At 33.9% G+C, this 13,565-nt stretch overlaps 1 protein-coding gene across 1 annotated transcript; it reads left to right on the top strand.

Moving 5' to 3' along the window:
* The first annotated feature begins 1,491 nt into the window (after positions 1-1,491).
* Positions 1,492-13,148, top strand: LOC126702813 (homeobox protein knotted-1-like 6). The gene is made up of 6 exons (XM_050401671.1): positions 1,492-1,605; positions 1,724-2,082; positions 2,644-2,766; positions 2,938-3,076; positions 12,477-12,715; positions 12,920-13,148. The coding sequence occupies exons 2-6, from the start codon at positions 1,738-1,740 to the stop codon at positions 13,076-13,078; spliced, it is 1,005 nt and encodes a 334-aa protein (XP_050257628.1). The 5' UTR covers positions 1,492-1,605; positions 1,724-1,737; the 3' UTR covers positions 13,079-13,148.
* The last annotated feature ends 417 nt before the right edge of the window (positions 13,149-13,565 follow it).

Raw genomic sequence — 13,565 nt, 5'->3', positions numbered from 1 at the left:
GACCACAAATAGCTCAAATCCTTTGACTCTTCTACTGTGAACTTTGATCACACTAACACAACATCCGTACTTCAAGAACCTTCTTGAAGATTCTCACAATATTAATCTTTGTGATTTGTGTGCAATGACTTCACCTTAATCATAGATCTTGATAGTTTTTTTTTTTTTTGGGTTGATATTGTGAGAGAACTCAGCTATAGAAACCCTAGGCAAATAATTAGCAACTCTCCAAAAACTCTATTTGGTCATCCCTTACAAGTTTTTATATACTCTAGCAAGTAGGGCACAAAATACTAGATTTTGGATGACTCAATGACCTTCAATCAATCTTTGATTGAATTATAAACTGACAATTCTTGCTCAATTGTTGTGTTAAGCTAAGTGTCGAGAAGTTAGAAACTCTTTTCAAATTGTTCTAGGCATAAGTTTTGGGCATCAAATAGTCTTGTAAGCTCAAGTTTGTTCATGATTTGCCAACCTATGCATTATGGGCAATCTACCTAACATGCTTGACAACAAGTGAGAGGCCTTGTTACAATGACTACCTATGTTGTGAAAAATAACATCCAACCATAGCAATTAAACCTGGACCAGTCGTTGACCTAGTTTATGAGCCGGGTTACTGGGTCACTTGTTCAACCAATGGATCAAAGGTCGAACTGCAGAGTCAAATAAAAAGATTTTAAAAATTAGATATATATAAACAATAGAAGATAATTTTTTTTTTAAATATTCAAACTTAAAGCAATAAACAAATAAAGCCCAAAAAACATAGAAAAAAGAAGAGAAAAAAAGGTTTAAGCAATAAGTTATATAGCATATATTGATATATTCATACCTACGTGCTAACTAGCTTTGTGAAATTGAACAAGTGTATTTATTTATTTAGGTTTTCTCTTATTTAAACTACAATATTATCACATATTAAACAATAAAGAAATTAATAAGATTGATATATTAATATAATTTTACATAATTCACAAATCCAACTAGGTTAATAAAACCTAGATGGGTCACATGGTTTGCTTAGAACCTATCGGATTTTATTGGTTTTGACCAAGTCTTATGCACACCCCGTGATCAATTGATGACCCGGACCGTTCTTTGCGCTGGGTTATCGAGTTATAGGTCTGATTGGCTGGGCCAGGTTAGGTTTAATAACAATGCATCCAACACACCGATGGTAGACAAAGTAAGGGTACAAGTAGCAGAATCTTTGATGAGCTCTCTAAAGTCCCCATCAACCATAAGATCTTCAAACTAATGTCCTTAGCCAATGCCCAGTGCCATAATTTTGGGTAGTATAACATATAATAAAAATGCATTTTCAGTTGTTTGGATTCCACTATCACACCTTATGATATATAGTGTTTGGTGAACTATTACTTTCCTTCTCACTCCTCTCCACAAGAAATTTTTTTATTAAAATTATTATTATTTTTTTATTTTTTGTTGACAATCTATATGAACCCACTTTGACTCTAAACCCACGCCCCCAAAAAGAGCGTGGAGGGGGGACCCAATCAGTCCACATAGACAGAGAACTGTAAAGAAGGAAGCAAGCAACTGAGGTCTGAGGCTAGCTGCTCCAGCTTCTCCTTGTTTGTACGCTAAAATTTTTACACTTCCCCAACTCTCTAACACTCATACTCACTCAGTCTCTTCTCTCTGCAACTCCTTTACTACTTACTCTGAGATTTTGCTCTCTCTTTCTCTTTCTCAGACTCACTCTGTATTATGGATGAACTGTACGGCCTCCATTCCAACACCACCGACTACTCGGTGCAAGGTTCAATGGATAATTATTTAGTGAACAACAATTATACTAACAATTACCAGTCCTTTCAGACTCCGGTTGCCGGTTTAGCTGAGCGGGTCCAAGTTTTTGGGCCGGACCGTTTGTTGTCCGGCTCATCATCTTCTGCTGTATCTGATGCTGCTTCAATGGTGGCTGAGATTCAAAGAGGAGGAGGAGGAGGAAGAACTAGCTCGGATGAAGAGGCTTCTGGTGCAATCAGAGCCAAAATCTCTTCCCATCCTCTCTACCCTAAACTCCTCCAAGCTTACATCGATTGCCAAAAGGTCATCAAAATTCAATGCTTTTCTTTAAAGAAAGACTCTCCGTTTGGTTGCTGAGAAAAAAAGAAAGAAAAGTACGAAAAAGTTGTTTTTATTAGAACCCCATGATGGAAGAGAAAGAGTTTTACTATAATAGTATTAGTAGTGGTACTACTGTAGTCTGTAGTAGTAGTAGTAATGAAGCTTTTTGTGTGTGGCCAATGATTTTTCTTGACCTTTGGCTTTTCTCATCAACCAAACGGAGAGTTTAACTCAGATTCTTTGGATTCCCGTCATTCAGATCTGAGAAAAAAGCCTTAAATAGTAGTAACATGTATATGCACAGTGTGTACATATTTATGCTGAAACTTCTGTGCTTGTTCTTACGGAATTTCCCGCCGTATTATGTGGAAAAAAAAAAAATAAGGAAAGAGAAGTAGAAGAAGCGCTTTTAATGGCTTTGCTAATCTTTATTTAGTCTAAATATGAGAACTGTGTAAAAATAAGAAACGTACGGAGAGAGATATAGTACTGTGCAATATTCTTTGAAATTTGATTGTATTGGGGGGCTTTCTTTTTGTACAGGTCGGAGCACCACCGGAGATAGCTGACTTTTTGGATGAAATTCAAAGAGAAAGTGACCTTTGTAAGAGAACAGTTGCTGTTTCTACTCGCTTTGGTTCTGATCCTGAGCTTGACCAATTCATGGTTCTTTCTCTCTCTCACATATACAGTTATCTTTTGCAATTTATAGAGCCTAGCCCTAAAGAAAACTAGATAAAGCTTTCCTATTTTAGCTTGATATCTGTGTGTGTGAGATGGGTTTTCTTTTTATTTTTTGTTGGTCAAATTTGATTTTATTCTCTTTTCTTTTTGAAGGAAACTTACTGTGATATATTGTCCAAGTACAAATCGGATCTCAAAAGGCCTTTCGATGAAGCCACTTCGTTCCTGAACAACATTGAAACCCAACTCAACACTCTCTGCAATAATGGTGCTTCCAGAACCTGTGTTTCTGGTCTCTCTCTTTCTCTCTCTCTCTGCTTGTTTTATATATGAAATTATTTTTTTATCTACTTTGTCGAATTTTGTGCTGTGTGGGTATTTTATTTTTAACTTTTCTTTTTCTGTGTTATAAATAGTTAAATACCCAGAGAGATTTATTAAATTTTATGCACACTTAGGGATATGCAGGTCAAGAAAGAAGGTAGATAAGGCGCACGTTAGCACAAAACCTATCGCATATTAGCATAGGAAAAACTCACATGACGAACAGTACAAATACAGACACTAGTTAGGTAGCTTTCGTAGCCCAAATTCCCCAATTGGTTCTGAACAAGTAGGTGCTGAGCAAAAAAAGCTTTCAGATTTCAGATGTAGGTATAGCAGTGGTACACACCTATAGCACAAACCAACAATCAAAACCCTAGAAATGGATGAGATTGAGACCCTTTTTCTCATAAAGGTACCTGTATTTTCTTCTGTATGTAAGAATTGAACATGGAGGAATGTTTTACATATTAAGGGTTAGGATGATTGAAAACTTTTTCTCTTTTGCTTTCTCCATTTTAGATGTTTCCACTTCTTCTACCAATTAATAACCAATAATTATCTTGAAAATAGCTTGTGCAGTGTAGGGCTTTGTAATAGTACTATAGAAACTTTTCTTCTTTTGTATACTATTTTTTCTTTCTTATCTCTTTTCTTCCAGTTCTTTGTTGCTTCTTTCTTGTTTCCTTATTTTGGTTATTTCTCTGGGACTAAAAACTGCTTATAATAGTTATCAGTATTAAGTTTTGTACCTTTTCTTTTAAAGATTTTTGTTGCCTCTCTCTCTCTCATATTAATTTTAAGTATAGAATTGCCCTTGATGAAAGTTATGTTCTTTTCTCTTTGTTAAGTAAATGACTCCAACAAAAATCTCCTACATAGGATGACTAGCTAGGCAGCTAGACTTTGACTTTTTCTGAGTTCAGTAACTTTTAGATTTTTTTTTTTAAAATTTCCGAACCAGGAAAGTTGGCTAGATACCTTACTTCACATTAAAAGGGGGCGTGTCACTTGGTTGGAATGAGTAAGGACTAGTAGAGCTTTTGGGAACATTGTAGTTGTTGTATTGTTGATAGGACTTTGTTTTGAAAATTAAATTCTCAGTTAAATTTTTTATGTCATAGGTGATAAATTAACCATAGTCCCAAAGGTTTAAGTTGTTAAAATATTATGACTTTAATTGTTTACTTTTTAAATGGGAGGTAGAGTGGAGATAGGGTTCGAAATTAGGACCTTCTCTGTTCATGATAAATTACCAATTGTAACAGAAGTATAAGTTGTTTGGAATTGGTGAATTTGATCACTTATTTAATATCGTAACAATAGACTGCAACCACCTCCTAATTAGCATGCAGCCTGAAGTTTATTGCATTGGGGATAACAATTTATGTGTCACAAGTTTGTGGAGACCATAAATCTTTGTATCTTGCACATATGTTAAGCTTATTTGCAACTAGATATTAATTTATAAAACCATTTGAAAATCTCAGTATGCCATATATATTATTGCTAAATTTTATTGGGGGCATCCTCTTGGTTGTCATAGATATTTGTAATGTCTCATCAGTATACTAGGCATGGTTGGTTAGCTGTATTTTAATAAAGCTGGAAATGAAATACGCTTAGGTGGGTGTTAGATTTCTAAATCTTAATTAATGAAAATACAATATTGACAATACTGGAGACTTGTTGCATCATGTGTCGTGGGCCTTGTGGCATCTAACCTTTCACATTCTCAGTTCACAAAAGACATTAGAATTTGTAGCTTTATTATTCTTGAACTGGCTCTTGTAAAGATTTCTATCAATTCTTATAAGAGTTTTAGGACAAGGTTGAGAAAGTAGCTTTACTTACTCTAAATCTAGGAGACGTGCTTCTGGTGATTGCAATGATGCTGCTCCTTTTTGAATGTGGGTGCAAATGTGTTGCTTTGCTTTTAATTGATTTGTTATTGTTCACGTTTCTAGCTAGACACAGACAATGGTCTTAATAATAACGATGTCTGGTTTTGGAACCAGTGTTTAAGTTTCAATGAGGCATGAGTTGAATTAATACCATGGGTCAGAATAAATAACTAAACATTGACGAAGATCTAAGGACCGCGCCTATTCTGCCATCCAAAAGGGTAGAGATAGAGAAAAATGTTTTTCATGACCACTAAAAGGATTCATTTTTGAATGGTTGCAGGTAGTTCCAATTGTATAAAATAAAACTTGAACTGAAAGGAAACCCCTTTCTTCTTAATCATGTGCATCATTAGCACAAATAGATTCCTAATATAATATTGCATTTGGAACAAGATATTGTGGCAGAGTGAAGTACAGCAAGTAAGGTTTCCAAAATATTACATTTGCTCGTGTTGGAGTACTGATATCATCTTCCTTTAAGACCTATCATGTTTTTATTTTTTTTTATTTTATTATTTTTTATTTTTTATAATTTGCTTGATCACTGTTGATATCCTACTTTTATGGCTGTGTATAATTGTATAATGGTTAAAACCATAGGCTTTTGTACTTGGGACAGATGGACTTTGTCACCAAAATGATCACTTTAGTAATTGTTTTATGCGGTCAAGGCTATGAGATTGCACGCATAGTATGGTCCCAACTCAGCTCAAGCTATTTTTAGCATCAGGATGAGGGAAAGCTTCTTTTTCATCCAATATTTTATTACTAGTTGGGTGTCATGGAGGTTATGGATTTTGTTTAGGAGGAAGAGCCATCTTTGTGGACGGTTACTAATTAATAAGCTGGTTCAGACATGCGTAAAAATTTATAAAGTTTAAGTTTTGAAGGAATTAATTGCAGATGTTTTGGATTAGGCAGATTGCTTTAGATTGCATTTTAGTGGCTTTGTGTAATTGTGTGTTACACAACCCCAATGTGTGCTTATACGCAGAGATGGGATTGACATGTCACATCAATTACATGCTGTTGGTTATTTAGGAAGTGCACATTTACTTGAAGCCCTTTAACCATCTGTTGCATCTCCACATTGATGTTGTTGTTTCCAACCTGAGTCATGGTGACCATACCGGTTCTTAGAGGATAAACAAGGTTTCTTTCATTTCATGCCTCTAGTGTCTATGAGTGGAATGACTTGTGATTGCCAATGCCCCTCTTTAAATAATATATTTTTGGGTAAAGTATAGCAACCTCTCTTAAGGTTTTACTAAATGTCACTCTTCCTTGAGGTTTGTATGTATTCAATGGTCATTCATCCACAACCCTCAAGGGAGTGTCATTTTGTCCATAGTTCAGGTAAAAATCTATTTAAAAATAAATATTATGTTAGGGAAATCACAATTTGAGCAAGCATGGACTTTAATGTTATATTTAGAAAAACCTCTAGGGAAAAGAGTGTCATTTATACAACTATTTGGGGGAAATGTCATTTTGATACACCTGAAGTGATTGTGGTGTAATTTAAACCCCCCCCCCCCCCCCCCCCCCCCCACACACACACACACACATAAATATCTAATCCTTTGTGACATATGCCACACGATTCAATCTCCCATGAATGAATTACATTTGGGTTGGAAATCATTGGCTGTATTACACTGATTTGCTGTCTATATTGAAGGCCTGTGCTTCCTGTATTAGTAGTATTGTCATCCGCTTATTTATAACTCTTCTAATTTTGGGCTTGTGATAATTATTCTCTCATGCGAGGTACCATAATATCTTAGTCAATATGTGTCATCATTTCACAGGGCACGTCCAATTCCTAAACTATTTAAAAGTATTTCACATGGTAGAAGGTGTTGACATAGTAGATTTGTGATGCTCTGATTGTTTGGTTATAACTTATAACTAGATTTTTATACCACATGATTTGTTTGTAGATCCACGCCTATATTTCATGCAGAATATGTCATTTATTTATCTGAAAGCAATCTCCTTGGGCAGTTTGTTTAGTTCTTGAGTTATTAAGCCATAGATAATTTCAGACCTTTATGTTAGATATCATAGTCAGATTTCTCCAAACTTGCAAGAATTTTTATTTTTATTTTTAAAGTTCTTAGACTTATATTAGCTGTAGTTGTTAATTGTGTTCTTCTATCTAATAATCTGTATTTTTCTGCTACTTATCTATACTCGTTACCCCTCTAATTTATTTATTTATTCTTTTTCTCTACATGTTTGTTTACTCTTGTATGTGACTAAGCGCAACTAACTAGTAATTATTTTCTTGTATTGTGAAAAAATGATTTTGTACTAACTGAAGTGTTCAATGGCAATGGCAATGAGGGGCCAGCCTAAAATTTTGATCATTTAGGTTATATGAATGCGTGGGAGAAAGGCCTAAATTTACTCATGTTTTGTTTAAATGAAATCATAAACCTTTGATTATTATATTATATATACCAATCACTTGAATTAAACCCTTATTCATATAATTGCAATAACCACCCACTCCTTATAATAGGAAGCACATTGCTTTTGGCTCTTTACGTAGTGGGGAGGAAAAAAGCTATTTTGTTGTTGAAACAATTTATAATCATGGACTCATAAAAATTATTTAAACAAGACTTCACATCAAAATAAGGGTGCATTTCTTGCAGATAGTTTGATTTTCTATTTTGAAAGGGAGATTGTTGAAAACTTCAGTTGAAAACTTGAAATTTGAGACTTAATGCTTTTAGTTCTAGAGAGTGGAGGCTACTTTTTAAATTATGGATGTTAGTTTTTGTACTTTTTTATTTTTTTTATAACTTACCTAGTATTGTAGTAAATATATAAAATTGTTTAGAGATATGTGAAAGATGCCAAATGTTTGTCAAGTTTGGTGGTCATTTTTTGTAATATGCCTATTGGGTTATAAAATACTTCATTTTGCATTCTTAGGATGTTATTTTGTCCTATTATCTATTGCAAAGTAAGTAGTATGCAAAAAGTGAGAAAAAAATCATGGTTTGATTTGGCTTGCTAAGAGAAATTTTTAGCTTAGCACTCGATGCGTCATAATCCCAAAGTAGAATCAAGGTTAAGTTCCTCCTGTTGTATTGCTTGGTACTAAACACAATTTAATGAGTTTTCTTACCACTTGTGTATCACCTAAAAATTGTTCTGTTAATTGAATATAGATGAATATGGATTTGCATGCTGAAGATTATGCTAATTAGGGTTATTGTTACCTGTGTATCATCTAACGAAATAATTTTGGTTTGTTCTTATGGAAAATAAATAATAATGATGCTAATGAGGGTTATTCATATTTCTATGTGGTTAATGACTACTGGCTTTGCACCAAGTGAATTTATTATAAAACAAAGCAAGTTGCAAACTCTCTCTCTCTCTTCTCTCATTTTTTTTAGAAGATTCAAACCTTTAAAAGAGCTTACAGGCCTTAGAATGTGCTTTAATATTTGTGGTCCTAAAAGTTACTCACTGAACTATTAAAATTTGAGCTTGACAATCTGTAGTTTGTTCATATTTTAACTTTGAGAATAAAGCAGTAGACTGCATGCACGAGGTTGTACATCGGAAAGTTTCATGTGTTATCTTTATCTTGCTATAGACTAGTTTTTGGGAAGGTATATCGTTGCTTTAGTTTGTGGCATATAAAATTACTTGCAAGTTTTTTGACAGTTGTGGACAATTTGTTATAGAAACCCCAGATATTGATAATTTCATGTGTTCTGTTCAGTACATCTGGTCTATCAAATGCCAAAAGAAAACGTACAAGCGCACACATACTAGCACATTGTATTTGGCCAGTTATATATGTTTGGAATCTCAAAATTTTAGTTTGGTGCAGAAATGGAAGAACTTAGAGGGGCTTCATATGTTGAAAGTCTAACTAATAACTGGGTTGTTGTTTGTTGACATAAATGATGTGTCCTCAATTGAAGTAGAACACAAACATTCAAACAAGCGGTGAAACATGAATGAAATCTTAGAGTATGATTTAAAATACGTAAGGAAATGAACCTTTATTTTCCTTTCTTATTCATTCCTCCTGCTGCATGCACAACTAAATTACTAGATAAATTGTGTAGGTGCAATTGTTCTTTGACAGTACTGTTTGCACTTGTAGATTTTGTCCCTGTTAATCAAAGCAATTTAGTTAAAAAAAAAACCTGAAAATCAGTTGGCTGGCTAGAAGTATTCTTTTGATCAACAAGTTATATATATTTTTTATTATTACTCTCCTTGCATTTCCCTTTACTCTTCTATAGACTATTGCTTATTTTAATATATTTATTGACTTATCTTTTCTTATTTTAGTAATAAGTTGAGTAGTTCATTAGGGGGGGGGGGGGGGGGGGAAATGAAGCTTTAAAAAACTGTACATAAACAAATGAAGAAAATGTATAAGCTTAATAAAAAAAAAATATAAACATTTGCTGCCTCATCATGTCCTAATCAAGTGTGTTTGGATTAGTTTTTTTGTTTAGTTGTTTATTCATTGAAAGTACAATATAAAATTGCAAAAATAGTCCGTTTGGTAATGTTGTTTGTATTTTTTAAAAATATGTGTGAGTGAAAAAATATGTGTAAAATTGTTTAAAAACTAAAAATTGTTGGTACCAAACACGAGGCTTTTAGAACCAAAACCACATTGAATTTGCTGAGCTTATATTCTTTTATTTTTCGGAGTTTGTGTACTTATTGGGTATAAGGTGGATAATGGAAGGGTAAAGTGGACAACATGTGTTGTACAAAAAAGTTGTCCGAGACCAAACATGGACTCCCCCGTGGTTCCCGGTGGTGTCAGCTTTTGATATGATGAAATCACACTGCTCCAACCTGCGCTTTCAAAATCTTAGTCTCACTCCATCGCTGTATTACTACTATTCCCTAGGAATTTTTACTTTGTTGGCCAGTGACTAGTCCTACTCTGTATCAATAAATAAGCCTTAAAAGTTAAGTCACACTCTTTCATGGTGCAGTTTCGGTTATTTATAACTTATATATGAATCTCTGTCTCTTCATTTTTCTGAGCTTCTGATTTTTTTTTTTTTTTTTTTTGATAAGTCTGAGCTTCTGATTTAAGTTAGAAAGAAATAGTTTCTCAAAAAAAAAAAAAAAAGTTAGAAAGAAACTAGACTAGGGTTTTATTAACATATACTCCTAGGGCATACGATATTAAACTATTTTAGAAATTTTATATGATAAAATGAAAAAGTGACAAACTCTTTTAACAGCTAAGAGACTATAAATTTTACAAACTAATGTGTTTACGAACATAAAAAAATAATTCTGACATTTATTATGACTCTGAAATTCACCATTCACTTATTTTGTAAGTGTTATGTACTAAAATCTGTAGTAGTTTTAGCATTTATATATATAAATCTTGATAAATGTCTGTCTGTGTGTGTCATTTTTGTGATATCTGGGTTTTCAATCTTCTTTTTCTGGGGATAACTTCAGCTAGTAAGAAAAAGGTTCAAACCCATTTATTTATTCACTAAAATAGGCCAAAACCCTTTTCCTTTTTCCAATGTTAATGGACAAAAGTAGAAAACAAAAGCCTACATAAGATTTTTGTTTTTGAAGGGTAGTCCCATCAGAAATTGAAAAGCAAGCTTATAATATGGGAATTTTTTTTATATATATATTATATATTTTTCTTAAATAATTTTGGATATGACGGCCGTACCTTGGCAAAGGCACCACTTCCCAATTCACACACCGACTGCGATACGACACAACGAACCTACGAATCTTTTCTTTGTCTCTGTTCACTGTTCAGTCATCTTTCTTTCTCTCTCTCGTGCACTTGTTTTCTCTCATTATCTGTGTACACAAAAAATAAAAAGTACTAATTAGGTCCCGTCTGGTCCCATCTGCTTGTAGCATTGGCTATAGTGTTACATCACATCCGCGAAAACATGGAGTCATGCTCCATTACAATGGTGGTAAGGTTGACTCCATTATTAGCTTGGGTGACCTTTTGCTGTGGTGTTAGTGACCCATTTCTCTCTCCATCAGGCCCCCCCCCCTCCCCCCCCCCCCCCTTTCTGATTTTTGTGAACTAGAAACATTACTTTGTTAATTTCTGTTGGGGTTTAAAGTTTTCTTTTTGGGAAAAAGTTGTGGTTGAAAGTTGAAACTTTGCTTTGTATTATTTCATTAAAATGTTAAATAAGAAAGAAGGAAAATAAAATTAATGTAGAAAGACAAATTGGAAGCAAAACGTAGGGCTTGATGTAGTTTATACTTTATAGTTTGCCTGACAGTCTTATGTCTTTTTTTGGGGATAAAATTAAGTGGTTACATCTTTGTTATATGAACGGTATGTTACAATTAATCTTAAGTTGGTTATATAGAGGAGTTAACCCTAGACTAACTCTACGGTTGAAGTACTTGGATTATAGTTAGGTTTCAAATTATTTTTCCTTTCTTGACGAGTTTGTCTGCACTACAAGTACATGGGTCTATCACCTTTTGCCCATGCATGGTGATGATCTAACCTAATGAGTGCATGTTTTTCACCATTATGTGGATTTTGTTGACATATGTGTATATCTTTTGCTATGCCCATTGGATATTTAGGTCTAGATTGTTTTCTAGATGGTTTGTTTTTTTTTTTATATGAAATAAACATGTGTACTCGTGAATCACGCTTTGGTTTAGTTTGATTTTTATTCACGTGCCAAAAGTTCTAAGTTCATGATGACCTAAATAGGGAAATACTGGCATCCTCTAATTTGTTTATGTTCTTATTTGTTAACTATTATTAAATTCAAGGATGATTAATGTCTTGAAAGCCATTATGATATGAATATAACTTATCTATCCTTTTATTTATCAAAAAAATATAACTTATCTATCCAATAATGTTTTCTTTGGTTTGATTAACCAATTTTAATTCATAATGTTTGTTACTTTATATTTGACAGTAACATTTTCTGTATTCAATTTCCTTTGCCTGTGGAAGTATGGTTGTGAGTTTTTGGCAAAATCCATTCATCTAGGTATACACCGTCCAATAGAGAATTTTTAAGGTATATTTAGATTTAGAGATTCACCTCTTTCAACTTCAAAATTTAATGGTTATGTTCTTTAGAATTTTGATGAAGGGATTCCTCCTTCATTTGATAAACGTGATTTTGTCTCAATGAGTGTTAATATTGCTGTTCTTGTAGAAAAAGTGAGTCATGAGTGTGTTGAGTAATAGCAGTAACACTAAATGTTGACATATGTTTATTTAACATGCCTATCGATTTGTACTTTGTGTGATTCTTTTTTATAAAGTTATCTGCAATATATATGCACGGCATTTTTATTTCAAGATTCTTTCCACGCTTTTGATGGTTTCTCCATGATTTTGTTTTGATGTTAAGCACATTTCTGTAGAGCAAGGACAAGTTGCAAACAAAATTTCACTTGTGGGTTTTTGTATCTTACCAGATGAAGTAGATGGATCATCTGATGAAGATGTCAGTGGTGGAGAGATTGAGGCGCTGGAGTGCCAGCGTTCAAATGAGGATCGTGAACTGAAGGACAAACTCTTGCGGAAATATAGCGGTTATATCAGTAGCCTGAAGCATGAATTTTCGAAAAAGAAGAAGAAGGGCAAGCTACCCAAAGAAGCAAGGCAGATCCTGCTCGAGTGGTGGAATGTTCATTACAAATGGCCATACCCAACGGTAAGCACTTCTTGGAAGCAATAGTCATATTTTCTTTATCCTGATGAAACAGTTGCAAAGTGTTTTATGCTTAGAACTTCGAATGTACTTCAAGTGCTAGGGTTAGTTTGAGCCAAAAAAAAAAGGAGGTGCTTGGGTTTATGGTAGTACAATGATTCCAATGTCCTTGACAATATTTTAACTACACTGTTTTTCATCATTCAGGAAGCAGACAAGGTTTCCCTTGCTGATTTAACGGGGCTAGATCAGAAACAAATAAATAACTGGTTTATAAATCAAAGGAAGCGTCACTGGAAACCATCAGAGAACATGCAATTTGCTGTTATGGATAGTCTCTATGGACCAATTTTCATGAATGACTAAGGTGGGATCCTATTATTTTGTATGAGGAACTCGGACACGACCCTTTTCTAATGCATAATGAATTGCTTAACCACTTAGCTCTCTTGTATATATTTTTGTTACTAATCTTAGTTTTGGTTGCTATATAGGCTTGTGTTACTCTAACTAGTTAGCTAGACAAAAGAGATCTTGATTGTTTCTTACTATTCAAATGGGACTTGCATTTCACGCCATCCCAAATGGCTTGTATATAATGTCCAACGTACGTAGTGACCGCTACACTCCACATTGAATTTTGACTTTACATTACCATGATAAGCACAATCTTGTGTACTTTGGGTCAAATGATGAGACACCTTAATAATAAGATCTTGTTTAGCTAGGAAAGGTTGTGTATTGGGCTGGGTGGTTGAGTTATTTAGCCAGTGTTGTGCGTTAGGCAGTGTTGGCGTTGGGCCTTAAGGTTTAAGTGCTCTCCATGTTCTAAGGTTCCATCAAACAGTAGTCT

This window comes from Quercus robur, chromosome 10, assembly GCF_932294415.1.
Source record: "Quercus robur chromosome 10, dhQueRobu3.1, whole genome shotgun sequence".
NCBI lineage: Eukaryota > Viridiplantae > Streptophyta > Magnoliopsida > Fagales > Fagaceae > Quercus > Quercus robur.
Note: the sequence above shows the minus strand (reverse complement) of the source record. Positions and strands in the feature narration are given on the sequence as shown.

Coding starts and splice junctions, on each gene's coding strand:
- LOC126702813 (XM_050401671.1), top strand. CDS start 1,738: ATGGATGAACTGTACGGCCTCCATTCCAACACCACCGACTACTCGGTG. Junction 2,083..2,643: donor CTTACATCGATTGCCAAAAG/GTCATCAAAATT, acceptor CTTTTTGTACAG/GTCGGAGCACCACCGGAGAT. Junction 2,767..2,937: donor CTGAGCTTGACCAATTCATG/GTTCTTTCTCTC, acceptor TTCTTTTTGAAG/GAAACTTACTGTGATATATT.